At 56.8% G+C, this 25,394-nt stretch overlaps 1 protein-coding gene across 6 annotated transcripts in view; it reads right to left on the bottom strand.

Moving 5' to 3' along the window:
• The window catches only part of HMCN2 (hemicentin 2), a 160,893-nt gene that overhangs the window by 42,095 nt on the left and 93,404 nt on the right, over positions 1-25,394 (bottom strand). For 3 of the 6 annotated variants that reach the window (XM_084998456.1, XM_084998477.1, XM_084998464.1), the window contains 22 exons: positions 24,418-24,593; positions 23,312-23,408; positions 22,913-23,032; positions 20,118-20,279; positions 18,298-18,579; positions 17,165-17,332; positions 15,621-15,734; positions 15,133-15,219; positions 13,655-13,846; positions 12,135-12,308; positions 11,880-11,996; positions 11,231-11,373; positions 10,470-10,620; positions 9,486-9,704; positions 7,500-7,613; positions 6,920-7,107; positions 6,197-6,293; positions 5,293-5,454; positions 5,000-5,113; positions 3,555-3,757; positions 2,509-2,590; positions 1,642-1,773 (listed from right to left, as the gene is read on the bottom strand). In XM_084998456.1, the coding sequence (XP_084854582.1) occupies positions 1,642-1,773; positions 2,509-2,590; positions 3,555-3,757; positions 5,000-5,113; positions 5,293-5,454; positions 6,197-6,293; positions 6,920-7,107; positions 7,500-7,613; positions 9,486-9,704; positions 10,470-10,620; positions 11,231-11,373; positions 11,880-11,996; positions 12,135-12,308; positions 13,655-13,846; positions 15,133-15,219; positions 15,621-15,734; positions 17,165-17,332; positions 18,298-18,579; positions 20,118-20,279; positions 22,913-23,032; positions 23,312-23,408; positions 24,418-24,593 (3,294 nt within the window). The remainder of the gene's footprint in view (positions 1-1,641; positions 1,774-2,508; positions 2,591-3,554; positions 3,758-4,999; positions 5,114-5,292; positions 5,455-6,196; positions 6,294-6,919; positions 7,108-7,499; positions 7,614-9,485; positions 9,705-10,469; positions 10,621-11,230; positions 11,374-11,879; positions 11,997-12,134; positions 12,309-13,654; positions 13,847-15,132; positions 15,220-15,620; positions 15,735-17,164; positions 17,333-18,297; positions 18,580-20,117; positions 20,280-22,912; positions 23,033-23,311; positions 23,409-24,417; positions 24,594-25,394) is intronic. The other 3 variants (XM_084998460.1, XM_084998486.1, XM_084998471.1) reach the window with 1 other exon arrangement.

Raw genomic sequence — 25,394 nt, 5'->3', positions numbered from 1 at the left:
TGGGCCCAGACACAAATGCCATGTGACCCCCCCAAGAGGGTCCCTGACTCACAAGCCTGGGAAGATCCTAGAACCCCTTGAGCCACTCACTCCTTTCTCATGGGGAAACTGAGGCCCAGACACGGGCAGAGCCTTGCCGTCCACATCACAGTCCCTCCCCAGCCTGGACTCTGTGCCTTGCTCTGGTCCTTACAACCAACGCTTCCGGACTTCCTAAGCCTGGGAACATTTCTTCCCAAGGGACCCCACTCCTCTTGGCATCCAGGACCTGCTTCTCTGCCTGCTGACTCTCAGGCCCACCTCATCTCCCACCCTCTTCCCAACCTTCTCCTCCCAACCTTCTCCTCCCCCACCCTATCACTCAAGGTGAACCAGCTTCTCACTGACCGCCCCCCCACAAGTCACTCTAGGGGCTGCCCCGGGGGTCTCTGCTCAGGCTAGGTGCCCTCCCCCAGCCTGGAATGCCTCCTGCTCCATGCTCTCCAAGGGCATGTCCACCCAGAAGCCCTCTCTAACTGCACCAGCCCAGGCTGGCCTGGCCTCCCCAGATCCTCACCCGTCCTCAGCCTTTCAACACAAAATGTGCTGAGCAACTACTACATGTCCAACAGCGAGCCTGGGAATTGAAGATGCGTGAAACATGGTCCCTGTCCTTGAGGAGTTCAAAATGCATCAGAGACCGTGACGCAGGAGCAGTTTTCCACGCCCAGCCCTGCGAAGCCCTGACGGACCCTGGGGAGACCCTGCCAGGCTTCTGGACAAGGTGAGTCTCAGCTGGGACTTGAAGGTGAGTGTGAACCAGCCTGGTGAAGGTGGAGGTGGTCCGGGGAGTCCGGGGTGGGTATTTCAGGGAGGTAACAGCGTGTGCCAAGAGCTGGAGGCAGGAGAGAACAGGGCCCGGGGCCATTCCACTCCCAGGTACACGTCAGAGAAAGGAAAGCACGCAAGCCACCCAGACACTTGTACATGAACTTCGGCAACTTATCCATCACAGCCGAAAGGGGGAAATGACACAAATGTCCCTCAACTGATGGGTGGATAAGCCAAATGTGATATATCCACACAGCGGAATGATCCGCCATAAAAAAGGATGAAAAAAAAATGAACTTAAAAAAGGAATGAAGGTGTTCCTGCTGTGGCCGCAGTAGGTTAAGAATTCAACTGCAGTGGCTCGAGTCGCTGAGGAGGTGGGGGTTCGATCCCTAGCCCGACACAGTGGGTTAAAGGATCCAGCATAGGTTGCAGCTGTGGCTTGGACTCACATCCATATTCCTGACCCAGCAACTTCCATATGCTGTGGGTGCAGCCAGAAAAAAAAAATATATATATATATATATTTTTTAAAGCAATAGGAGTTCCCATTATGGCTCAGCAGTTAACAAACCCGACTAGGATCCATGAGGATGAGGATCCGATCCCTGGCCTCGCTCAGTGGGTTAAGGATACAGTGTGGCTGTGAGCTATGGTGTAGGTCGCAGACATGGCTTGGATCTGGTATGGCTGTGGCTATGGTGTAGGCCAGCAGCTACAGTTCTGATTCCACCCCTGTCATGGGAACTTCCATATGCCACGGATGTGGCCCTAAAAAGACCAAAAAAAAAGGAATAATTGGCACTAAAAGACAAGGACTGACACACTCACCTACGGGCATTCTGTCCTTCAGCCAAGTCACAGTAGGTGCAGGGACCCCGGTCACATCACAGCTCAGGACAAGGGGGCTCCCAGCCGTCTGGCTCACGATCTCCGTCTTGGGGTTCTCAAATGTTGGGGGCACTGTGGGAGAGAAGCCTGATTCCCAGAATCCTGACTCTCACTCTGCCCACCTCCCCGCAACTTCCTTCCTCTCAGACAGACCAGAGATGCCCAAGATGCCCCTCCCTGTGGTTAGGAGTTGACATTTTATTCTTTGTCACTTATGGAGCTATGCGTTATTTTATTCACAATTGTAAATACAACCAGCAGCTGCTTGTTTCAAAACATTTACAAAGCAGAGCCCAGGAGGAGAGCACTTAGCCCAAGGGTGGCTATGGCACCAGCAGGCCTATGCCTATGCCAGGGCAGACATTACTAATCGATCCCAACACTCTCTCCTGCTCAGCCAGGATGATGTCATGCACCTCAGGCAGCCACGACCAATGGAACGGAGATGGCTGTGCTCCGATGAAACACCTTCTCCCTCAGAAACCAGATGTTCAGCCCTTCCCACTGTTCACCAAGGTGGCCATCAGGAGAAGGAGCTATGAGCTTTGAGCAGCAGACCTGGTATCAAGAGTTTCCAACTCTGGTATTCAATATGGCTCAGGGTTGGGTCCATCCACTGTCCCCCTGGGGGGGAGGCTACAGGCTTTGCCATTTGCGGCAGACAGGTGGTGTCCCCCACAGCCTCAATGCTCAGCAACACCTCCCCCCACGCCCCGCCGTTTTCAGCCACTGCCTCTCCCAACCTTGGCAGCCCTGTGTGCTGCTAGGGGTCCCACGGCGATGCTCGCAGGCTGGTCCCCAGCTTACCCTGGACGGTCAGGATGAAGGTCCGCACAGCCTCCCCGGCGGCATTGCTGACTCTGCAGCTGTATAAACCTTTATCCAACACCTGGGACGGAATCGGCACATGATGACTGTGTGCACGCGGTCGGGGTGGGTCTACCTCGGGCTTCCCCCCCAAACAGCTAGACCCCAGAAACTTCCGGAGTGAGAGTCCCCAGATATGCTAGTCCTGCCTGGGGAGCCTAAGGGGAGATGGGGCCCTCTGGCCTTTCCCAAGAGCCTCCAGATGCAGAAGGCTGATGGAAGGTGAGTGCACGGGATCCAGACCCCACCCACCCGGGCCTGCGTGTCAGCCGAGTCTGGAGAAGAAAGCCCCTCGCTGTGGGGATGGGGCTGATCCAGGAGGGGAGGGCCCGGTGCATTTCCAGAGGAGCAGCCAATGCCCATCCAGTGAACACTTGTGAGTGTCTAATCCACGCAGGGAGGGGATGGGGAAAGGCAGGTGGAACAGACTCCCAGGGAGTCATAACCAGAGGGGAAAGGTTTCTAGGTCCTGTGGAAGGAGTTCCCACTGTGGCTCAGTGGGTTAAGAACCCAACTAGTATCCAGGAGGATGTGGGTTTGATCCCTGGCCTCGTTCAGTGGGTTAAGGATATGGCGTTGCCGCAAGCTGCGGCTCAGATCTGGCATTACTGTGGCTGTGGCATAAGCCAGTAGCTACAGCTCCAATTCAACCCCTAGCCTGGAAGCCTCCATAAGCTGCAGGTATGGCCCTAAAAAGACAAAAGAAAAAAAAAAAAATACGAATTCTTAGATCCTGGGGAAGCCGGCAGGTGGCAGGGTGCTGACCCGCTCCAAGTCATGAGTCAGTGCAGGGCCGGATCTGGGGCCCTGTGCTTGTCCCACATTTCCCACCTAAGAGGCTGCTAATGTTGATGTGGGGTTCCAGAGGCCAACGAGCGGCCTCCACACCCTGCCACTCAGCTGCACTGAGCCCCCGTCCTCCAACCAGCTCACCAAGACTGGGCGGTGTCATCCCCAAGGGCCACTCACACCACCAGATGGCTCACCTGGGCATCTCGAATCTCCAGCCTCGGCCCCCCCAGCAGAGCTTGGGTCCGCTGTGCCAGGACCAGAGGCTGCCCATCCTTGTGCCAGGTCACAGCCGCCTCTGGGAATGAGTCTGTCTCACAGTTCAGGACAGCTGTGTCCCCCGCCCTCACCACGATTGCATCCTGGGGACCGCTGGGAGCCTGCTTGAATTTGGGGGGAACTGGGGCAGGAGAGAAGCTGAGTGAGATGCCACAGACTTCCTGGGGTCCTCCCCGGCCCCAGCCACAGGTTAACAGCCCACGGAGAGACCAGGGTCACGCAGCAGACCCCACTCTAGGGGATGGTACAGACCTAGGGAGCTGGAAGGAGAGAATCCAGGCCAGCATGCCAAGGACCTGCTGGGTGACTTGGGAAAAGCCGCTTGCCCTCTCTGAGCTCAGCCTCCCAATTGCGGGAGATGCTCGGATGCCCTCCCAGGCTCTTTCCTACACAGGGTAGATCCCAGCTAGGTTAGAGCCCTCCATGGGGTCCACAGCCCCCATCCTGCCAGCAAACCAATGTAGAAGCTCCCACTCCTGTGAGCCACTGGACCTGGCATGGCCATCGCGTGCAGAGTAGGTCAACAGGCACAAATGAATGAACAGGCATGAATGAATGAACCTGCCCTGGAGGCTAAGAACCCCCCAGGGAGTCCTGGTTTGTGACATCTTGGGCCAGCTTTCCCCCAGGAGGATTCCAAAGACCAGGAGCCCCCAAACAGGCTCCCTGCAGAGACCCTCATGATCAGTCAGGCCCGAGAAGGGCTCCTCCTGGGCCAGCTTCTGCCATTGTCCTGCTGTCCCTGCCTCAGCTCCGAAGCGCTCACAAGCCACCATCGAATCCTTATACCAGCGTCACCTTCCAGGTGAGAGTCCCGAGGCTCAGAGGGGACATAAGGCACCCAAGGCCACAGAGCAAGTAAGTGCACAACTGATTTCAAACCCAAGTGTGTCTGGGAGTTCCCGCTGTGGCTCAGTGGTAACGAACCCAACTAGTATCCATGAGGACATGGGTTCAATTCCTGGCCTCGCTCAGTGGGTTAAGGATCCGGTGTTGCTGCAAGCTGCCGCGTGGGTTGCAGATGCAGCTCAGATCCCGCATGGCTGTAGCTGCGGTGTAGGCCAGCGGCTGCAGCTCTGATTCGACCCCTAGCCTAGGAACCTCCATGTGCTGAAGGTGTGGCCCTAAAAAAGCAAAAACAAAACAAAACAAAAAACAAACCAAAAAACCCGTGTGTCCAGCTCTAAAAATCAAGATCCTAACCCCCCCCCCCCCCAAGATGCCACTGCTGCAGAGGCCACGGGGTGTCCCGCTCCTCCCACTGGGCCCATTGGCAGCCTCTTTCCTGGCAGTGCTGCCTGAGGGATGCAGGGCTGGGAGATGACTGAAGGACAGTACTGCAGGGGGGACAGACAGGACGTACCCAGCACACTAAGCTGCACCTGCTTCTGGTCCCGGCCGGCGGCATTGAGGGCTTCACACGTGTACATCCCGGAGTCTGAGGGCTGTGCCCGAGCCAGCTGCAGGGTGTGGGTGCCTGTCGGGGGTGGGGGTGGGGGAGCCGTCCCTGGCACCAGCGAACCAGCTCCAGGCCCCAGGCTCCTTGCCCAGGATCCTAAAGCCCTCCCAGACTCCCAGTGGGGTGCCAAGTTCAGGGAAGCAACCCTGGCTCCCCACGAAGCCTCAGAGCTGGTCCCCAAGTTTCAGTTTACCCACCAGGCAGGAGGAAGACTTTTTCTCCCAGGGGGAGGGCCCGGCCATCCTTGTACCACGTGACCTCGGGGCTCGGGTGAGCATGGACTTCACAAGGGAGGGAGACGCTGTTGCCAAGGACAGCGGTGACCTGCTCCGAGTTCAGACCTGCGATGCGTGGTGGGGCTGTCCCCGCAACCACCAGCATAAAGAAACACACATGACCAGGCACACTGGCAGGGGAGCAGAGAGGCACAGCATGGAACACAGGGGCTTCATGGAGTTTCTCCACTACCCTGGGCAGCAGCCCCTCTTTGTCAGAGCCATCTGAGAGATGCCAACACGGGGGCTCAGGGATCAGAGAGGGAGCGTCACCTTTCCAAGGCCACGCAGCTGCTCAGTGGCAGAGCCAGAATATCAGCTCAGGTTTGAGGGCCTGACACTGTGGTCCCCCCTCCCATAGCTGCCCCTCATCTGGAGGCAGACCTCATGGTCACAGAGACGCAGGGGTCACAAGAATGCAGAGGCTGAGAGGACCGGTCCCAGGTGGGGACAGCCCACAGCGTCATGGCTCTGAGTCTGTTTCCACAGGCCTAAAACCAAGCTAACCTCCCGCTTTGCTGGAAGGGGAGAGGGCTCAGCCCCTCGCCAGGTACACAGTAAGGGCTCAATCATGGTACTGTATGGCCTCAGAAGAGCCATGCTTCTGGCAGCCTCTGAAGTTGCTTTAAATTTATCTGGAGGTGGCCCTAAGTGACCAGGGTCCCCCAGTGTTCTCTCTCCTGGGGTACAGCCGGCGCAGGCCCAGAGCCCAGGACGCCGGCGGGACTGAGGTGCTGTGTCTGCCCGCGCAGTGAGCCCACGCAGTGCACTGGGCCCCTCGCCAGCTGGGGACCCCCGCAGGGGCTGCTGGCTCAGCCCGGCTCACCTTGTACCCTGAGGGTGAACAGCTTCTCCGCGGAGCCCGCCGGGTTCTCGGCCACACACATGTAGCTGGCAGCATCAGCCACCTCCGCCGTGGAAACCTGTGGGCACGTGCCACCGGCCTGATGGCTCTGGGCTCCCCCAGGAGCCGTGTGCGGGGTCCCTCCCACCCACCCGAGGCACGGCCCCCACCACGAGGAGGCCCCTCGGAAGACCACTTTGTCTACACGGAGCAACACTCAGGGGGTCACTCCACGTCCTTCTGCGACATTCGGGGGGACGTGAAGCTGACGGACGATGCCCTGTAGCAAACCAGATGGTGACAACGGTCCCGCCCCCAGCCCCGCGGAGGGCGGCTCCGTGCTGTGTTGGGCTCCAGGCAGCCCCGTGCAGCTGTGTCTGGATACTGGGTGGCCGAGGTGCTGCCTGAGGTTCCTGGGTGCTGGGCACGGCTCTAAGCATTCGATGGCATTTCTGAGGAAGGCTGCCCTGTGCCGCGCTGGGCTCCTAGGCAGCACGCTGATGCATCTTTTTCAGGTGCTATGTGTAGCCCCTCAAGGCTTCTCATGCATGATTATTTGGGGGCCTGAATTACATCCCAAGGGCCCCACCCTGGTTTCAGGCAAAGTGCCTTGTTTGGCACAGGTCCTGGCAGCCCCTTGGTCCCCAGAGAGTCAGCGCTGAGTCACAGCAGCCGCCTTTAGCCCAAGTGGGAAGTGGCCCTGACCTGCAAGACTTGCCCGTCCTCCAGGACCTGCAGCCGTGGGCTCGGGGAGAAGGGCAGCCCATTCTGGAGCCATGAGATGCTGGGCGCAGGGTTGCCCAGGGCCGGGCACTGGAGGCTGACAGTGCTGCTGGCGTTGACAGTCACCTCCTCCACCAGCTCCTCCGTGTCCCCCAGGATCACGGGCGGGGCTGGGGTGGGGGAGAGGAGGGTGAGGAGCGGGCACCTCTCTGGGAAAGGTCTCCGGGAGGGAGAGGGGGCAGGGGGATGGAGGCAAGAGTGGCACTTGGTGCCAGGCGCTGGCTGGGCCTCCTTGTAACCTGCCCACCAAGCCCTCCCAGGCCCTGATAGAGCTAAGGCATCTGGGGTGCAGAGAGGGAGGTGATTTGCTCAAGGTCGCACAGCTGGGCAGCAGCTCACTTGGAACTTGAACCCAGTCCTGTCTGGTTTCAGAACCCACCACCTCTACATCTTCAACCTCCGAGTACAGCAGGGCGAAACATGCCCTCTGCCTTGACCCCGTTTGGGGTCAAGACCTGAGACCACCCCCCTCCCCTCCCCGCCCCCAGGCCGGGCCACTCACTCAGTACCAGCAGCTCATAGTGCAGCCAGTCCTCGCCCACCTCGTTGGAGGCCTTGCATGAGTACCGGCCGGCGTCCTCCGCCCGCACCAGGGGGATCTGCAGGACCCGGCCTCCTGCGGGGACACGGGGACAGAGGCCTGAGCCAGGGCGGGGAAAGCTGCTCTTTCCCCTGGAGGGGACCTGGGACACATCCCTGACACCTCCCCCCCAACCTCATTTGTGAAATGCAGAGCCGCCTGCTCTGCCCGGGTCTCTGGTTGAGGGACCAGATAAAGCGCGGGGACAGCCCGTGCTGTGCCAGGCTCTGGGCCGAGCGGTGCCCTGGCCTCTAACTCTCGGTGCTGCTACTACTCCCATCTTAGAGATGGGAGCCTGAGCGGTGCTGAGCCCAGCTCCTCGATGGAGGCAGAGGGAGGAGGCAGAGAGATGGGCAAATGTCCAGGCAGAGGCTCTTAGGAGGCTGGGGTGGCTGGGGGTGGGGGGTGATGGGGGCATCACCTGGGACCCTCTGTGACCAAGAACCAGCTAGGGCCAGATTCGAGCATCAGTGGGGATGGAGCTGGTCTCTGGTGGGGGCCGGGCTCAGGTCACGGTGTGCTCGGGATTCTGGTTTGGGGGACTGCCTCAGGCTGTCGGGGGCTTGTGACCAGGGTTAAAATCAGGGGCTCATTAGGTGAAGGGTCGAGGAACAGAGGTTGGGACTGGGGAGGCAGTGGCCATTGTGGTGGGGGGGTGACTTGATATATGAGGTCAATCTATGGTGAGTCAGAATTAAGGACAGCTGTGACCGTGACCACTATGTACCCAGGATTAGGGGTCAGCGGCCAAGTTCAGAGGCCAGTGGTGGGATTGGAGGGCTCAGCATGTGACTGGGCTCACTGTGTACCCAGGTCAGAGGGCCGTGCTCAGGTTAAGGGTTCAATAAGAACTTTCTATAACCCACTTGCTCATCCTATAGCCCACGGCCTCCCCCTCCTGCCACCCCCCTACAGGCCAGCGCCGCCACTGGCCCAAGCCTGGCAGGACACCACGTGAATCCTAAGCTGAGATGCCACTCCCTTCAGGCTCTGTGCCTGCAGCATCTCCCAGTTCTGCCCGCTGCCCACCTCCCAGAGAAGCCAGGCGTGGACCAGATTCGAGCTCCACCCCTGGAGCCTTTTAATTCAGAACCATCCACAAAAAAAAAAAAAAAACTGTTCTAAAATAAAAGGGTTATTTAAAAAAATTAAATAACCTTAAATAAGCCAATTTTTAAAGCAGTAAAAAAGAAAGAGAATATGTCACAGGAGCCATGAGCGTGGACCCTGGGTGGTCGGCAGAGTCCAGTGAGAGCTTCTTCAGCATTTGGGGGTCACAAGATCTTAACAAAGGAACCCCCTCCCCCGGCTCCAGAGAAAGGGGCCAGCGCATCACAGACCATGAAGCCCAGAGGTGGGCACGGCCCAGAGAACCTCTGTCCTAAAAACCAGAGGCAGAAGGGGACCTTGTTCCTGCCTTCAAACCTGTAAAGAGGAGTTCCCATTGTGGCGCAGTGGAAATGAAGCCGATTAGGAACCATGAGGTTGTGGGTTCGATCCCTGGCCAGGCTCAATGGGTTAAGGAGCCGGCGTTGCCGTGAGCTGTGGTGTAGGTTGCAGACGCGGCTCGAATCCCGTGTTGCTATGGCTGTGGTGTAGGCCAGCAGTGGTAGCTCAAATTGGACCCTTGCCTGGGAACCTCCATATGCCACCAGTGTGGCCCTAAAAAAAAAGAAAAAAAAAAAAACCGAAAAAACAAAAACAACCTGTAAAGAATTTCTATCCCGAGTTTACAAAAGGCAGCTAAGGTCCAGAGTGGTCATGGGCCCTGCCTGGGTCACACAGCAAGCAGCACACGGGAGAGCTCAAGGACTTGCAGGAAAGCAGCTGAGGAGACCGTCTCTGCCCTGGGTGTGACCCTGATGCCCGCCTGCAAACGCCCCGCTTCTCTGCGCAGCCCAGGCCTACCTTGCAGAATAGACGCCCCATCCGCAGCTGAGAGGGGCTGGTCCTCCCGGTACCAGGTGAGCTCCGGGGGCGGGACCGCGTTGGTGTCGCAGTACAGGTAGGCGGGGTTGTTCTCCACGATCTCCCGGTATTCTGTCACCCCACCCCGGGCCTCTTCCATCTGGGACAGGGTCTCAAAGGGGGCACTGGCATCTCCCACCTTCTGGAACATGGGGGGCACTGGGGAGGGCAGCAAAGCTATCAGGACCCACAGCGGAGGGGAGGGGATGCACCTCGGCTCCAAGAGACACCCCCCCACCCCAGTCTCCCCCAGGCTTGGAAATTCCACTGTTTGAGCCAATCCCTTCAGTCAAGGCACTTTTAAGATTCACTCACTCCATCTACTGGTGTTTATTGAGCAACTACTATGCTAGGCACTAGGATAATGCTCTTCCTTCTGGAACGTGTGTCTTTTTTTTTTTTTTTTTTTTTTTTTTTTTGCCATGCCTGCAGCATGAGGAAGTTCCCAGGCCAGGGATCAAACCCAAGCCACAGCAGCAACCAGAGCCACAGCGGTGACAATGCCAAGTCTTTAACCCTCTGAGCCACCAGGGAACCCCCAGGAGCTGGTGTCTAGCGGACTCATTCTCATGACACACTGATATTTCTCAGGGGAAGAAGCCAGAAACTAAGCATTAGCCGGAGGGGGTGCCTTAGAGCAGAGAGGCACAAAATCACCAGCTTTTGGAATCCGAGGGGGCCCTCAAGGCTCACCTCCTTTGATCAGCCACACTTCATCAAGGTAAAATGAAGGCCCAGTGGGACAGTGACTGTCCCTGTCACGAATGAAAGGGCCCAGGCCAGGGGTCTGGGGGCTGGACGTGCCAGATAGCAGGGTAATGGGGTGAACAGCCAGGAACAGAGTCCTCCCGCCAGGCCACCCCGGAAGCACAGCCGCTCCCTACCCCAGCCGTACCACCACTGCCACCCGCGGCCCCTACTCACCCTGGATGAGCACGTTGAAGTCCTGGTCGTCCTCGCCAGCCACGTTGGTGGCCACGCACAGGTACCGCCCGGAATCGGAGAGCTGCGTGGGCTGGATCTGGAGCAGCCGCCCTTCCCCGAGGATGTGGACGCGCTGGTTGGGAGTCACAGGCTGGGGAGGAAAGAGGGGAGAGAGACCAGAGATGAAGGGCTCAACGCACCCAGACGAATGTACTTCCGTTTTCATCCAGCTTTGAAAATATAACATAAAGGAGTTCCCGTTGTGGCGCAGTGGAAATGAATCTGACTAGGAACCATGAGGTTGCGGGTTCCATCCCTGGCCTCGCTCAGCGGGTTAAGGATCCGGCGTTGCCATGAGCTGCAGTGTGGGTCGCAGACGCGGCTCGGATCTCGCGTTGCTGTGGCTGTGGTGTAGGCTGGCAGCTGTAGCTCTGATTGGACCCCTAGCATGGGAACCTCCATATGTCAGGGGTTCAGCCCTAAAAAAAAAAAAAAAGTAACAATAATAATAACATAAAGAGGTAGGAACACCTGACAATTTTTGAACACCAAATCCCTATATCTTAAAAATTGGAAGAGAATTCTATGAACGAATAGAGTTTAACGTCTGTGAGACTTGTTTTCTACAAAGCACTGGGTTTCTTACTGAAATACAGAGGGTGGGACAGGGCCCAGGCCAGCTCTGGGAGCTGGAGCTTTGACGCCTTTTCTAAAAGGTTCCAAGCAGACGAGAGGGACCAGACTGAGAGCCCCCAGCTCACCCGTCCATCCTTGTACCAGCTGATGGTGGGCGGGGGCACGGCCCAGCTCTCACAGTCCAGGGTCAAGGTACTGTTGACCTTGGTCTTCACTTCCTTCACGCCGACCTCCCCCGAGGGGTCGTCTTTAGAGATGGAGGGAGGGACTGGAAACCACAAAGGCGTCTGAGGCCCAGGCCTGGGGAACAGGCGCTGTGCCCCTGAGCTTCCCCGGTCCCAGGCCCGTCCCAGAGCCGGGGGGGCTGGCTCCAGAGAGCAGAGGAACAGGGACCCTGGAAAGCCACCCCCTCTGGGGAGAGATGGTTCCAGGACAGGGCAGATCTAAGGCAGGGGGATTCCTGGAGTGACCTCTGGGGGTCCTTCTGGGGGCACCGGCTTGCCCACTGGGGGCCCTCTGGTTCCCCTGCAGGGCAAGGGGCAGATTAAAGGGCCAGGACCAGTGTGGGTCTGGGCGTTCATGTGCCCCAAGTCCCAACTCCCCGGTTCCCTCCTCCTAAATCCTCGGCCCAACCCGACTTGAGCCATCCTGGGCTGGCCAGTGACCCTCAAAGGACACAAGCCACAGGAAGACGCCTGGGGTGTCACGTGCAACCCAGGCTTCCCGGGCGGCCTCTTGCCCACCTGGCTGGGGCCCTGGGGGGTCCGGACTCACTGAGGACTTCCACGTGGTAGTTCTTCATAGCCTCTCCCAGCTCATTGGTGACCAGGCAGGTGTACTGGCCTGCATCTTCTTTCTGGGCATTCAGGATCTGCAGCCCGTGGGTGCCTGCTTGGGGTGGGGGTGGGGGGGGCAGTGGCCAGGGTCACCCCCAGGCATTTACTCAGGCTCATCGGTCTCTTCCGCTGACCCAGCCCGATGACTGTCACCTGCCCTCTCGCTCGCCCCCCACCCCCTCGAGAGCATCACCTGGGAGCAGCTGGATGTTGTTCGAGGCCTCAAAGGGGGCCCCATCCTTCATCCAGGTGATGGTGGGGGAGGGAAAGGCCAGGGCCTCGCAGATCAGAGAGATGGGGTTGTTGACGGTCACTGTCACCTCCTCATCCGCACTGTCCTCGGCCGCCCCCAGGATGGTGGGAACCACTGTGGCGGGGCAGGGCATGTGCTCATTAAAAAAGACTTTTCACCTTGGGCCCAAGGATCCAGAAAAGCCTTCAACCCTGGCGCTTGGCTTCGGCGTTTCCCTATTCGCATTCCACAGATGGGAAGCGGAGGGAACGCTGCCCTGTGCGGCTGGACTTGAGTTCAGGCCTGGGGGGCCCACGGCCCAGGCTCTGCACCACGAAGCAGTACCGCAGGGGAGGCGGGAGCGTTCTGCCTCAGATTCCCCAAGAGTCCCCAGAGCCTTCCCAATTCTGTTTATGGTTCCAGTTTGTACCACTCTCTGATAAGAGGTGGAGGTGGAGTTTTGTTCCCTGTTGAGTAGAATAGCACTGCTTTTTTTTTGAACCTGCATTTCTGCAGCAAACTGCACCACCGCAGGCAGATTCTTAACCCACTGCGCCACAGCAGGAACTCCAGCTCTGCTTTCACTGGTCTCCAAATCTCCTCTTTCAGCCTCTGCTGGGGACTCTCCCTTAAAACTAACAGCATTTTAATTTTATTTTATTGTCTTCTTTTGTGTGTGTCTATTTAGGGCCACACTCGCAGCATATGGACGTTCCCAGGCTAGGGGGTGAATCAGAGCTGCAGGTGCCGGCCTGCACCACAGCCACAGCAATGCGGGATCCGAGCCACATCTGCGACCTACACCACAGCTCATGGCAACGCCAGATCCTTAACCCGCTGATTGAGGCCAGGGATCGAACCCATATCTTCATGGATCCTAGTCAGGTTCGTTTCTGCTGGGCCACAACCGAAACTCCTGTCTTTTTTTTTTTTTTTTTTTTTTTTTTTTCTTTTTTGGCTGCGCAGAGGCATATGGAGTTGCCAGGCCAGGAATCAGAGCTGCAGTTGTGACCTACGCCACAGCTGCAGCAACACCAGAAATGCAGAGACAGCGCCAATTCCTTTGCGACACTGTGGGAACTCCCCAAGGGCATTTTTAGAAACAGGTTTTCACTTAACCAGCCTGCGTCTCTCTCACCTTCTAGGTCCCTGTTTCTCCTAATGAGACAGTCCATGCTGATGATCCGAGGATGACTGACAGCCTGGGTGTGAACCCCCACCTCTCTAAGCCTCAGGGCTTCATTGGGGACATGGGGACAAGCACATCTCCCACAACCTAGGGTTGTTGTAAAGATTCAACTAATCAGCCTGTCCAGACGCCTGGCCCGCGGTAGATGTTAGGCCCTTATTGCTGCTAACATTATTTTTGTTGTTGCTGAAGTGGAAGAAAAATAATAAAGGGTTCGGGGGAAGCTGTCTGCAAGGAGCTGGTCACCTTGGTTCTGCCTCCTGCCGGCATCCAGGAGATGCTCAGCACTTACCCAGCACGCTGAGCTGGAAGTGTTTGGTCTTCTCCCCTATGGCGTTGGCGGCAATGCAGGAGTAGTGGCCTGCGTTGGACAGGTTGGCCTGGAGGACCTGCAGGAGGCCCCCCTCGGGAGAAATGCGGTAGGTGTCTCCACCAGCCAGGGGCCGGCCGTCCTTGAACCATGTGACATTGGGCTGTGGGTGGCCTGTGTGCAGAGGGGAGAGGCAGGTGAGACAACTGAGCAGGTTTGGACCAGGTCAAACCAGAGATCAGAGGTTGTTCCAAGATGGAGCAGGAGATATCTATTTCCCATCACAGTCTGGAGGCCTGTGCAGCCGGGCCCGACACAGAAACAGCCACCAAGCCTGGCTTCAGCCCTTTCCTGTGTGGTTTGATGGCCTTTTCCCTTAACCAGATTGTAGGCAGAGATGGCTTGGTACAGACAGACTGGACAGAAAGGCAGTTATTCATTTTATACATCTATCCATCCATTCATCCATCCATCCATCCATCCATCCATCCACCCATCCAATCATCCATCCCTCTATCCATCCATCCACCCATCCATCTACCCATCCGTCCATCCATCCATCCATCCATCTACCCATCCGTCCATCCATCTATCCATCCATTCATCCAATCATCCATCCATCCATCCATCCATCCATCCATCCACCCATCCATCTACCCATCCATCCATCCCTCTATCCATCCATCCACCCATCCACCCATCCATCTACCCATCCATCCATCCATCCATCCATCCATCCATCCACCCATCCATCCATCCATCTATCCATCCATTCATCCAATCATCCATCCATTCATCCAATCATCCACCCATCCAATCATCCATCCATCCATCCATCCAATCATCCATCCCTCTATCCATCCATCCACCTATCCATCCATCCATCCATCCATTCGTCCAATCATCCATCCATCCATCCACCCGTTTACCCATATACATACGTACTCCCAATTACCTATCCATCCATCACTTCACCCATCCACCCATCTACCCATTCATCCACCCATCTATCCCAGCCCACAAGCATTATGGGAGCCTCCTCTTCCAGGCACTGGGGGAACTATGGTAATAAGGTCGCCCTTGGGTCTTCAAGCAGCTCAGATCCTGCCTGGGGTACACAGATGTCACAAAGCCACTGTGATCCAATGTGGCCAGTGCTGGGATAGGGGAGCCCTGGAACATATAGGAGCCCATGGGCCCAAGGGGTTGGCCGAGGCCTCCTTGAGGGGGTCCTGGAAGCTGACATCTGCAGTCAGGAGAAGAATAGGGACACGTGCTTGGGACAGAGGCACAGAGAGTGCAAAGCTGAGCAGGGACATGGTGCCAAGTCCAAGACACAGAGAGACCCTCCGTGGGAAGCAGCAGGGCTGGGGGCAGGGGCCCGCATCTCCAGGGGCGCCCTTCCCGCAGCTGCCGCCACGCCCTTCCTCCAGTCCACCTGCCAGGTGCGTGCCCCGTACCTGTGGCATTGCACGTCAGGTGGGCCGTCTGCCCCTCGGGCACCCTGATTGCCTCCTCTACGTCCTCGTTCTCGATGCTGGGAGGAACTGAGAGAGGCAAGGAGACAGACACTAACCGACCAGGCTAAACAACCACGGAGCAGGAAGCCAGGAGCCCACAGCATCTCTCTTCTGTGTCCCCACCCCTCATGCCTGCTGCCAGGGGGCAGTGAGTTTAAGAAACATTTGCTGCCAGCTGAAGGCAGTACCAGTGCCTCTGGGAGAAGGTCCCAATGAGAGGAAGGCAGCTGGGTGGTAGTGAAAATCTTTGCCCCCTTTCATTGTGGGTTCGTCCCAGCTCTTTCTGGAAAGTTCTATGGCAGCCTTAGAGAAGAGGCTACTCACGAGGCAAAGACAACTAGGCTTGGCCTGTGCCGGGCCACCCCGGAAGCTCCCAGGTAGAAGGGGAAGGCTCCGTGGGCGCCCATGGGAACGGGGCTGTGACATACCCAGGACCTCCACGCTGTAATTCCGTCGAACCTCCCCGGCCTCGTTGCTTGCCAGACACGAGTAGAGGCCTCTGTCTCGCTCCTGTGCCCGGGTCATCCTCAGCATCCAGCCACCTGGCAAGGAGGGCCAGCTATGAGCAGCCTTCTGCCCCGGGTGGAGCCCGGGCTGCCCACCAGGAAGAGAAGTACGCCAGGCATTATATCTATTTTTTCATTTCTAATTTTAATTTTTGTCTTTTCTTCTTTTTCTTTTTTTTGTTTAGGGCTGCACCTGTGGCATAGGGAAGTTCCCAGGCTAAGGGTCAAATCAGAGCTGTAGCCACCAGCCTATGCCACAGCCACAGCAATACCAGATCTGAGCTGCATCTGCGACCTACATCACAGCTCATGGCAAAACTGGATCCTTAACCCACGGAGTGAGGCCAGGGATCACACCCGCATCCTCATGGATGCTAGTCGGTTTCCTTAGCCCTGAGCCACGACAGGAAATCCCGGGCATTTTATTTAGATGTATATGCGTCTGCCTCTCATATTGTTCCATTTCTCAGAGAGGGAAACTGAGGCCCAGGACGGTAAACAGATGGGTGGAGTCCCCTGGACATTAGATCCACACCAGGGTAAACTCAAGGCCCCTGTTCTAATAAGAAGGATCAGTCCCTGGGCTACACTCTAGGCTGTGGACCAGCCAGGGCTGAAAGGACAGAAATGGTTAATGTGATTCTGGCTCAGATCCGAACTCCCATTCCCTGATGGTCCTGGCAAAAGACCATCTCCTCTCAGAGGTGAACCAGCTCCTCTCACAGCAACAAAAGGATCTCCTAAGACCCCAGGGAAGGCAGAGACACAGGATACACGTCATTATTGCTATTCCTGCACCCAAGACAGACATCACTAATTGATCACCACTCTCCTTCCTGCTGAGTCCAGATGCAGTCTCTGAATTTGCAGCATCACAAGAATCTGACAGCCCCCACCAAGTGCTCAGAAGTGGAGCACAAGGGGAAACTTGTTTGCCATCCCAGCTTTGGCAGTGTGGAACAATTGATGGGTCCCTGAGGCTGAGCTTCAGGGCGCCTGGAAGTCCCTGCTAGATTCCGATGGGATTGCCTCTTGGCTTCAGTTTCCCCATTGGTGTTTCAGTAAGAACCATCACAAATCAACTTCATGAGGAAGATGAATATTCAGAGGGGAAAGTGCTTAGACCAGCATTTCCGAAACTTTGTTCCAGTTGTCTGGGATGTTACATAAGCACCAGGAGAATGTTTGCTGCAGGACTTATCAGAACCTTGACTATACGCATGGTCACTCTGAGTCTCTAAGAGAGCAGAGCAGGAAGCCTTTTCCAAACTTATTTAAAGCCAGTTTTCTTTTTCCTGAAGCACCTCACCTGACCGGAGTTTTGGGGTGCACTCTTGGGGGACCAATAGCTGAGACGGTTATCCCAATCAAGCTTGGCAGCTCTGGGTCGGAGGTCATAGGTGTGTGATGGACAGAGAGAGAGGGCCAGACCTGAGAGCCAGACTCTCCCCTGAGCAGCACCTTACCTGCCAAGAGGTAGGTGTTGTCCCCAGGGCTGATGGGCTCCTCGCCTCGGAACCAACGGACTTCTGGGGGTGGGATGCCTGTGGCTTCACAGAGCAGCGTCAGAGGGCTGTGCAAGGCAGCCGTGACATTGATCAGTGGGTCCAAGTCTCCAATGAGCTCCGGGGGCACTAGACACAGAAGGAAGCTGCATTCAGGTAGCAGATGGGGGCTGTATGCTCCTACCCCCCGACCCCCACACCAATGCCCTCCCAAGGACCCCACCCTCAGTAGGCAAAGTCTGAGGAGCAAAAGGGACAGGAGCAGAGCTGCTCTGGCTGCAGGGAGAGAGTGGTGGCCACACGCTGGGCCTCCGTCTCCCTGACCCTTCAAAGGGACGCCAGGAGGATTCAACAAGGACACGTGTAAAGCGCTTAGCACGGAGCCTGGTCCGGAGCAAAGACTGAGCAAACGAGCAAAGACTGAGCAAACGAGACGGGAATCAGAGCAAAGGGGAACACAGGTCCCGAAAGCCGCACAGCAGCGCTCCATCCGCTAAGGAGGCTGAGCCCTATTAGACAGAGATACGTGGGCGAGGCTGGGGACCCCAGTAATGCTGGAGGCAAAGGACCCCTGCTCACCTGTCCCTCCCCATATCCTACCCCCCCGCCTCCGCCCCCCTGAGGTATGCAGTAGGAGCTCAGGAAAAGACTGGAATCACGAGGCTGTTCTGGCCGCCACAAAGGTGCTCCAGGTCTCCGCAGAGTCTGTTCCCTCTGCCTGGCACTCTTCCTCTCACCCTGGCTCCCCACGAACTCCTCCTCAGCTTGTACATTTCAGCTAAGAAGGTCACCTGCTACAGGAGCTACCCTGACTTCCCATGTTCCCCCGCTATGTACAAGTCATGCAGGATAAAGAAGAGGGCAGGGGAAGAGGGAGCCAGGGAGAGAGAGGGAGGGGAACGAGGGTTATTTGGAGGCAGTCCTGATTTCAAGAGCTGTGTTTGCAGCTTCCCCCAACAGCAGCCCCCACCAGAGCCCTGACTCAGGGCAGAACCAGGGGTGGCTCTGGGAGCCCAGCTTGGGGACCGAAGCAGCCTTGCCTCCTCCAGTCTGGCCCCCTTCCTGCCCCCCTCCAGCAGGCTGCTGGTCCTCACCCAGCACGGAGAGCTCGAACCTCCTCTCGGCCCTCCCGGCTACGTTCTCGGCCACACAGCTGTAGCGCCCGGCGTGGGTGGCCTGAGCCCGCTCCACGTGCAGGCTCCGACCCTGGTCCTGCAGCCACAGACCGGGCTCGGCCCCCACCGGCTGGCCGTCCCGCTCCCAGGTCACCCTGGGCAGGGGCTTCCCTGTGGCGTTGCATTCCAGAGTGGCCTCCTCGTCCTGGACCACGGACACCTGTATGTGGGGTTCCCGGGGGCCCACGATCTGGGGAGGAACTGGGATGGGGGGAAAGCGTGTCACGGGAAGCTGGCCGCCAGCACCAAGCCCTGCGCTCACCTCCGTGTGGCCTGTGTTCCCCTCTGCCACTCACTGGCTGTGTGACCTTCGCCAGGTGACCTCACCTCTCTGGGCCTCCCCTTTGCATCTCTCTATAATGGGTTCATAGCAGCACCCCATGGCCCCCTCTCCCATTCCCTGGGAATCACGGCTGGGCTTGTTGTCTGGATGATGAGCTCACAGCACAGCCCGTGAGGTCTGTGTGGGATTTTTCCCCCTCGGGAACCAGAGGCCTCCCAGAACTTCCACAGTTGTTAGGACTGGTTGTGGTGGGGGGATTATTCCACAGGTGGGCTTCTCCCCACGATGCTGAACAGTACTTTTCCTGATTTTATTTTCTGGAATGATTTTTACAAGGCTGGGATATTTAATTTCATCCTGGCCAGACAAGTAGGTGGAAACAGGTTTCCATTTAGACACAAGAGCTTCACGTCAAATTTTTTTTTTTTTTTTTTTTTTTTTTTTGTCTTTTTGCTGTTTCTTGGGCTGCTCCCGCGGTATATGGAGGTTCCCAGGCTAGGGGTTGAATCGGAGCTGTAGCCTCCGGCCTATGCCAGAGCCACAGCAACGTGGGATCCAAGCCACGTCTGCAACCTACACCACAGCTCACAGCAACACCGGATCGTTAACCCACTGAGCAAGGGCAGGGACCGAACCCGCAACCTCATAGTTCCTAGTCGGATTCGTTAACCACTGCGCCACAACGGGAACTCCTCAATTTTTTTTTTAATTGTTTGGCCTCCCTGTAGCATATGGAGTTCCCAGGCCAGGGATCAGATCTGAGCCACAGTTGTGACCTACACCGCAGCTGTGGCAACGCCGGATCCTTAACCCACTGTGCTGGGCCGGGATTCAAACATACGTCCCGGCGCTCCTGAGATGCTGCTGATCCCGTTGCACCACAGCAGGAGCTCCATCACGTCAAATTTTTTTTGGGGGGGGCTGCACCCACGGCATATGGAGGTTCCCAGGCTAGGGGTCTAACCGGAGCTGTTGCTGCCAGCCTACACCACAGCCACAACAAAGCCCGATCCAAGCTGCATCTGCGACCTGCACCACAGCTCACGGCAATGCCAGATCCTTAACCCACAGATCGAGGCCAGGGGTCGAACCTGTGTCCTCATGGATACTAACAAGTCAGATTCATTTCCACTGAGCCAACACAGAAACTCCCATCCTGTCAATTTTATATTTCTTTAGTTTCCACTCTTTCAAGCTGTGTTATTTTCCCCTCTGGGCCACTGGGGGCTTCTTGGGATCAGGCTGCCCCCCGTACCCCCCATGCTGAGATTGGAGCTGTAAGAAACTGACTGGGGAGGGCAGTTAAAACACCAATTGTCTAAAGGGGAACGAGAATGTTTTCATCACCCCTGTCCCTGTCTTTGCCCGGGTTCCGGGGTGAGGTCTGCCCTGCCAGGGTGCCTGGTTCCCCACCCTTTGGCCCTTCCACCTAGTCAGGTCATGCCAGCCGACTTACCATGCACCTCCAGCTGCTGGTCCTGGCTGCTATTTCCCGCCACGTTGCTGCACTCGCAGGTGTACGTTCCCTCCTGGGCTGACTGGGCCTCTCCCAGGTAGAGCAGCCGCCCCACAGCCGACACGTGCCCAAGCCCGGACTCCGCCCCGGGCAGGGGTTGACCTGGATGCATGAGAAAGAAGCTCCTGGTCCCCGGTCCTTCCTTCTGCCTTGAACATTTGTCCTCCCATCCATCCTGGCCAACTCCTGCTCATCCTTCGGGTGCCCAGTGGGACATCACCTCTACCAGGAAGCCTTCTCTGAGCACCAAACCTGATCCTGGAACCCCCTCTGAGCTCCCATAATTCTGAGCTTCTCCCCAACTCAGATCTGCCTGCAAGTGGCCCATCTGAATCCCGCCTTGGCCTGGACCAGGCTGGAGAACAGACCTGCCTCACTTTCCCCCTGGGGTCCTTGGAGGTTCTCCAGGGCCTGGCACAGAATAGGGCTCAGGGAAGTCTATTGAATGAATGACTCAGTCATCTTGCTACAGTGACCAGGGAGGGGCATCAAGAAGTTGGCACCTGGCAGCAGGGAGACCCCAGAGCAGGGAAGGATTTTGTAAACCTCAAGGCACCAGATTAAACACTCACTCCCATCATCCTGCACTGTCCCCAGAAGAGCAGCCCCCAGGCTCCAACCCTCCATCAACACGTGAACCAGCAGAGGGAGGGGCCCGGGGGGCCGCAGGACAATGCTTCTTCCCTCTTATGGTCGATTCGATATCTGGGTGCTCTCTCCTGGTGACCTCAACTTGTCACCTTCAGATTTATTCTTAGTCCAGACCTCTGCTCTGAGCTCCAGACACCTGCTCACCTGGCATCTCATGGGATGTCTCAAAATGAGCATGGCCCCAACTCTGGGCCTGCCGCTGGAACCTGGCCCCGCAGCCTCTCCATCTCAGTAAAGGCAGCAGTGCTCTCCCAACTGTCAGGCCAAAACCTCAAGTCACCTCCGACTCCCTCTCAGCCCCCATCCAAGCCAGCAGGAAATCCTGCCTGGAGTCTCTGCAGGGGCCACCTCGCTGGTAGCCCAGCTCCCACCCTTGCTCCCAATGGTCTAATCTCATAATACTGGCAGGAACCTGCTACAGCGCAAATCAGATGTGTCCTTCCTCCTTGCAGAGGAAGCCCCACCTCCCTCAAGGTCAAAGCCAGGATCCTTTCAACAGCCTTGGATGCAGCCACCATCCTTCGGTGATCGTCTCCTGCTATGGCCCCCATCGCTGAATCTGCTCCAGCCCCACTGGCCTCTTTCCTGTTCTTCGAACATGCCTGGCTCATTCCTGCCCCAGGGCCTTTGCACCTGCTATCACCTGTGCCTGGAATGCCTTTCCCTAAGATATCCTCAGGTTCATCCCTCACTTTCTGCAAGTCTCCTTGGTCAAACGTCCCTGGCCATGCAACTTAAAATTGCAAGACCTAACCCCGCATGTCTTCTTTCCTTTTCTGGCTTTATTCTTCTCCACGGCACTTATCATGCCAGGTATTAAGTCACTTACAGGCACATCTCAGAGATAACACAGATTTGGTTCCAGACAATCGCAGTAAAGCAAATATCAAAAAAAAAGGGAGTTGTGTGACTTTTTTGTTTCCCCATGCATAGAAAAACTGTGTGTACACTATACTGTGGATATACTGTAGTCTGTTAAGTGTGCAATAACATTATGTTTTTAAAAAACAATGTACATAACTTAATTTAAAAATATTCTGGAGTTCCCATCATGGCTCAGTGGTTAATGAACGCCATGAGGATCCATGAGGACGTGGGTTCGACCCTTGGCCTCGCTCAGTGGGTTAAGGATCTGGCATTGCCGTGAGCTCTGGTGTAGACCGGCAGCTATAGCTCTGATTTGACCCCTAGCCTGGGAACTTCCATATGCCATGGGTGCAGCCCTAAAAAGGCAAAAGACCATAAATAAATAAATAAGATAAAAATATTTTATTGCCAAAAAATTGCTAACCATCACCTGAGCCTTCAGCAAATCATAATCTTTTTTCAATAGTAATACACAGATCACTGATCACAGCTCACCCGAACAAATATCATAATGACAATGAAAAAGTTATAAATACGCAAGAATTATCAAAATGCGACAGACACCCAAAGTGCGCAAATGCTGTTGGGGAAAATGATGCCAAGAGATTCGCTGGAGGCAGGGTGGCCGTAAACCTTTACTTTGTAAAAACCGCAGCATCTATGAAACCCGGTAAGGCGGAGCACAATAAAACGAGGTAAGCCTGTCCTAATTTTTTGTTTATTATCTGACTGCCTCAATCCACTGCTGTATTTCCAGCACCTAGAATGCGGCCGGGCCCAGAGGAGCTCGCGATAAATATTGGTTCAAGGAATAAATGCCAAATATTTATGGAACAGCTCTTTTGTACCAGGCATTGTCTGAATTCCCAGACACAAGGCTCACAGCTCATGGAGCAGCAGATATTGAAGGATAAGGGAGGTGATATGATGAGTTAACTCACAGGGGCGGCATCAAGGAGGCCCTGCCCCAGACTGGGGTGGAAGTCAGGGAGGGCTTCCTGGAAGAAGAGACATCGCAAGAGAGGGTCCTTGGCTGAGAAGAGGCCAAGGACCCTGCAGACTTGGGGCCCGAGCCCAGAGGGGCTATACAAAGCACCTGCACCCCTAGAACATCTCCACTTCAGCTAGGTCTGGGGTGGGGGCACCCAGCACGGGCTGGGAGCAGCCTCCCCCTGTGGGGCAGTGAGGGTGGGGCTGGGCGAGGGCAGCCATCCTACCGTCCTTCCTCCAGGAGATCTTGGGGAAGGGGACGCCTCGACATTCGCAGGACAGCCTGGCGGGGTGTCCCTCCATCACGGTCAGGGTGCGGGGCTCCTGGGAGGGGAACTCCGGAGGGACTGAGTAAGAGCAGACAGGAGGTGAGGGGGGGAAGGGAGCTGCGGGCTGGGATGAGAAAGGGACCCCCGGGGCGGGACCCCAGGGAAAGGGCGGGGTGGAGGGGGGCTGTGTCCTGCGACCCATTCAAGGTAGCACCCCCGAGGGGGGGGGCGGTGCTTGAGAGCCAGCAGGGGGAGGGGCTTGAGAGCCAGCAGGGGGAGGGGCTTGAGAGCCAGCAGGGGGAGGGGCTTGAGAGCCAGCAGGGGGAGGGGCCCCAGCCCAGCCCAGGAGACCCTCACCCCAGACATTCAGGTTGTAGTGCTTCTCCGAGCGGCCCGCCTGGTTCAGCGCCTCACAGGAATAGCGGCCCGCATCCCACACCTCAGCTCTGTCCACCTGCCCGGGAGCCAAAAACACCCATCAGTGGGGGCAGCACAGAGATAAGGTTACCCCTGGACAGACTGCGTGACTGTGGACACGTCACTCTACCTTGCTGAGTCCCACCCTCCCACCTGGAACCCAGGGGCAATGACAGCATCTGCTGCACCTCTTGTACCGGGAAGTTTCTAGAAGCCAAGGTCTGGGTGGCCTGACATCAGCTGGGCACAAATGGCAGCCCCCTCAGCCTCACCCCCCTTCACATCCACAGCCCAGCCCTGTTCCTAGGAGGAGGCAGAGGGGGTCCTGTCCTCAGCAGTCAGATCCTGACCTAGGAGGTGACAGAACTAGGCTGCGGCTTTGAAGAATGAAAGGCAGGAGGGGGCAGGATTCCAGGCCGAGAAAACCAAAGGGGCTCAGAGTTGGGAATGGTCATATCACAAGGTGTAGAGGGGTGGGAGAAGGAGGAGCAGGCTGCAGTGGCAGGTGCTCTCCCACCTTGGAGCGCTACCCCTCCCTCCCCCCGACACGGATGAGCTGTTCTCCGGGGCAGGCAGGGACCTCAGAGGTAGTCTCTAGAATTCTCCCAGCCACCCCAGAAAAAAGGCACCAGTGTACTTATAGATAAGACACTTGAGGCCAGTGTGGCCTCCAGCACCACAGCCTGGGAGGAGGCAGAACTAAAATTTAAATCCAGGCTGAATCCAGAGTCCCTGACCCTAATTAACCCCTGCCTTGCTGGGCCAGATCAAAGACCTTAAATGCCCAAAGGCAAGGAGGCTTTCAACCGGAATGAAAAACAAGTGGAAAGCTTTAGGGGAGGTCCTGAGGGAAGCCCTGACAGCTCAGTCCTGGGGTTCGCTCTCCATCCCTGTCAGGCTGGAAGCAGTTCTGATGGGTCCTGGGCGCTGGGACCGGAGGGGCCTGCAGGTTGCACTGAGCTGAGCTGATGTTGGAGGGGGCACCCACTGCCGCCCTGTTCAGGGCTCGGCTCGGCTCTAGGTGGCGGCCCCCTTGGTGGCCTGACCTCCAGCAAGGCCTTGTCTGCAGAGAGGCGGACGCCAGGCCGGGGCTCCAGGGGGCGGCCGTCCTTCCGCCAGCTCAGCACGGGAGGGGGTACAGCGTGGCTCCGGCACTCCAGGGCCACTGACTCATTGGCCACGACAGACACATTCAGCTCTTCTCCGAGGATGCTTGGAGGCACTGCAGGAGGGGGCAGGAGAGGGGCTGTCTCAGGCAGGCATGCCAGGGGGGCTGGCAGGCTGGGGCCACATCCTGGGTCCAGCCCATCCTTCCAGCAGCCGGGAGCAGATGACGCCAGGGGATGGGGAGTCAGGGTTAAGAGCCCCCCCCTGCCACCAAGCTGCAGCAGAGGCCCCCAAACCTGAACAGGATGGTGGGTTATAACGACAATATCCTGAGCACGATTTTTATAAGTTAGTTGTACCAGATGTTACCACGAAGGAAAGGGCTCAAGGGGACCCAGAATCTCTCTGGGTTTTTTTTTTGGGAGGGGGTTGTTTTTTGGGTTTTATTTTGTTTAGCATTTTAGGGCCGCACCTGCGACATATGGAGTTCCCAGGCTAGGGGTTGAAATGGAGCTATGGCTGCCGGCCTACACAACAGCCATAGCAACGCCGGACCTGCGTCCTCATGGATACGAGTAGATTCCTTTCCGCTGCGCCACGAGGGGAACTCCGGAATCTGTTTTATTTCTTACAACTGCATATGAGTCTATACTATCTCAACATTTTTTTAAATTACTATTTTATTTTTTTATGGTGTTTTTTTTTTTTTTTTTTTTTTTTTTTGTCTTTTTGCCTTTTCTAGGGCTGCTCCCGCAGCATATGGAGGTTCCCAGGCTAGGGGTCGAATCGGAGCTGTAGCCGCCAGCCTACACCAGAGCCACAGAAACTCGGGATCCGGGCCACGTCCACAACCTACACCACAGCTCACGGCAACGCCGGATCCTTAACCCATTGAGCGAGGCTAGGGATCGAACCC

The sequence above is a fragment of the Sus scrofa genome, chromosome 1 (assembly GCF_054392235.1).
Source record: "Sus scrofa isolate SSC_HxYL_T2T_F1_AM1 chromosome 1, Sscrofa_HxYL_maternal_Yorkshire_Landrace_v2.0, whole genome shotgun sequence".
Classification (NCBI taxonomy): domain Eukaryota; kingdom Metazoa; phylum Chordata; class Mammalia; order Artiodactyla; family Suidae; genus Sus; species Sus scrofa.
Note: the sequence above shows the minus strand (reverse complement) of the source record. Positions and strands in the feature narration are given on the sequence as shown.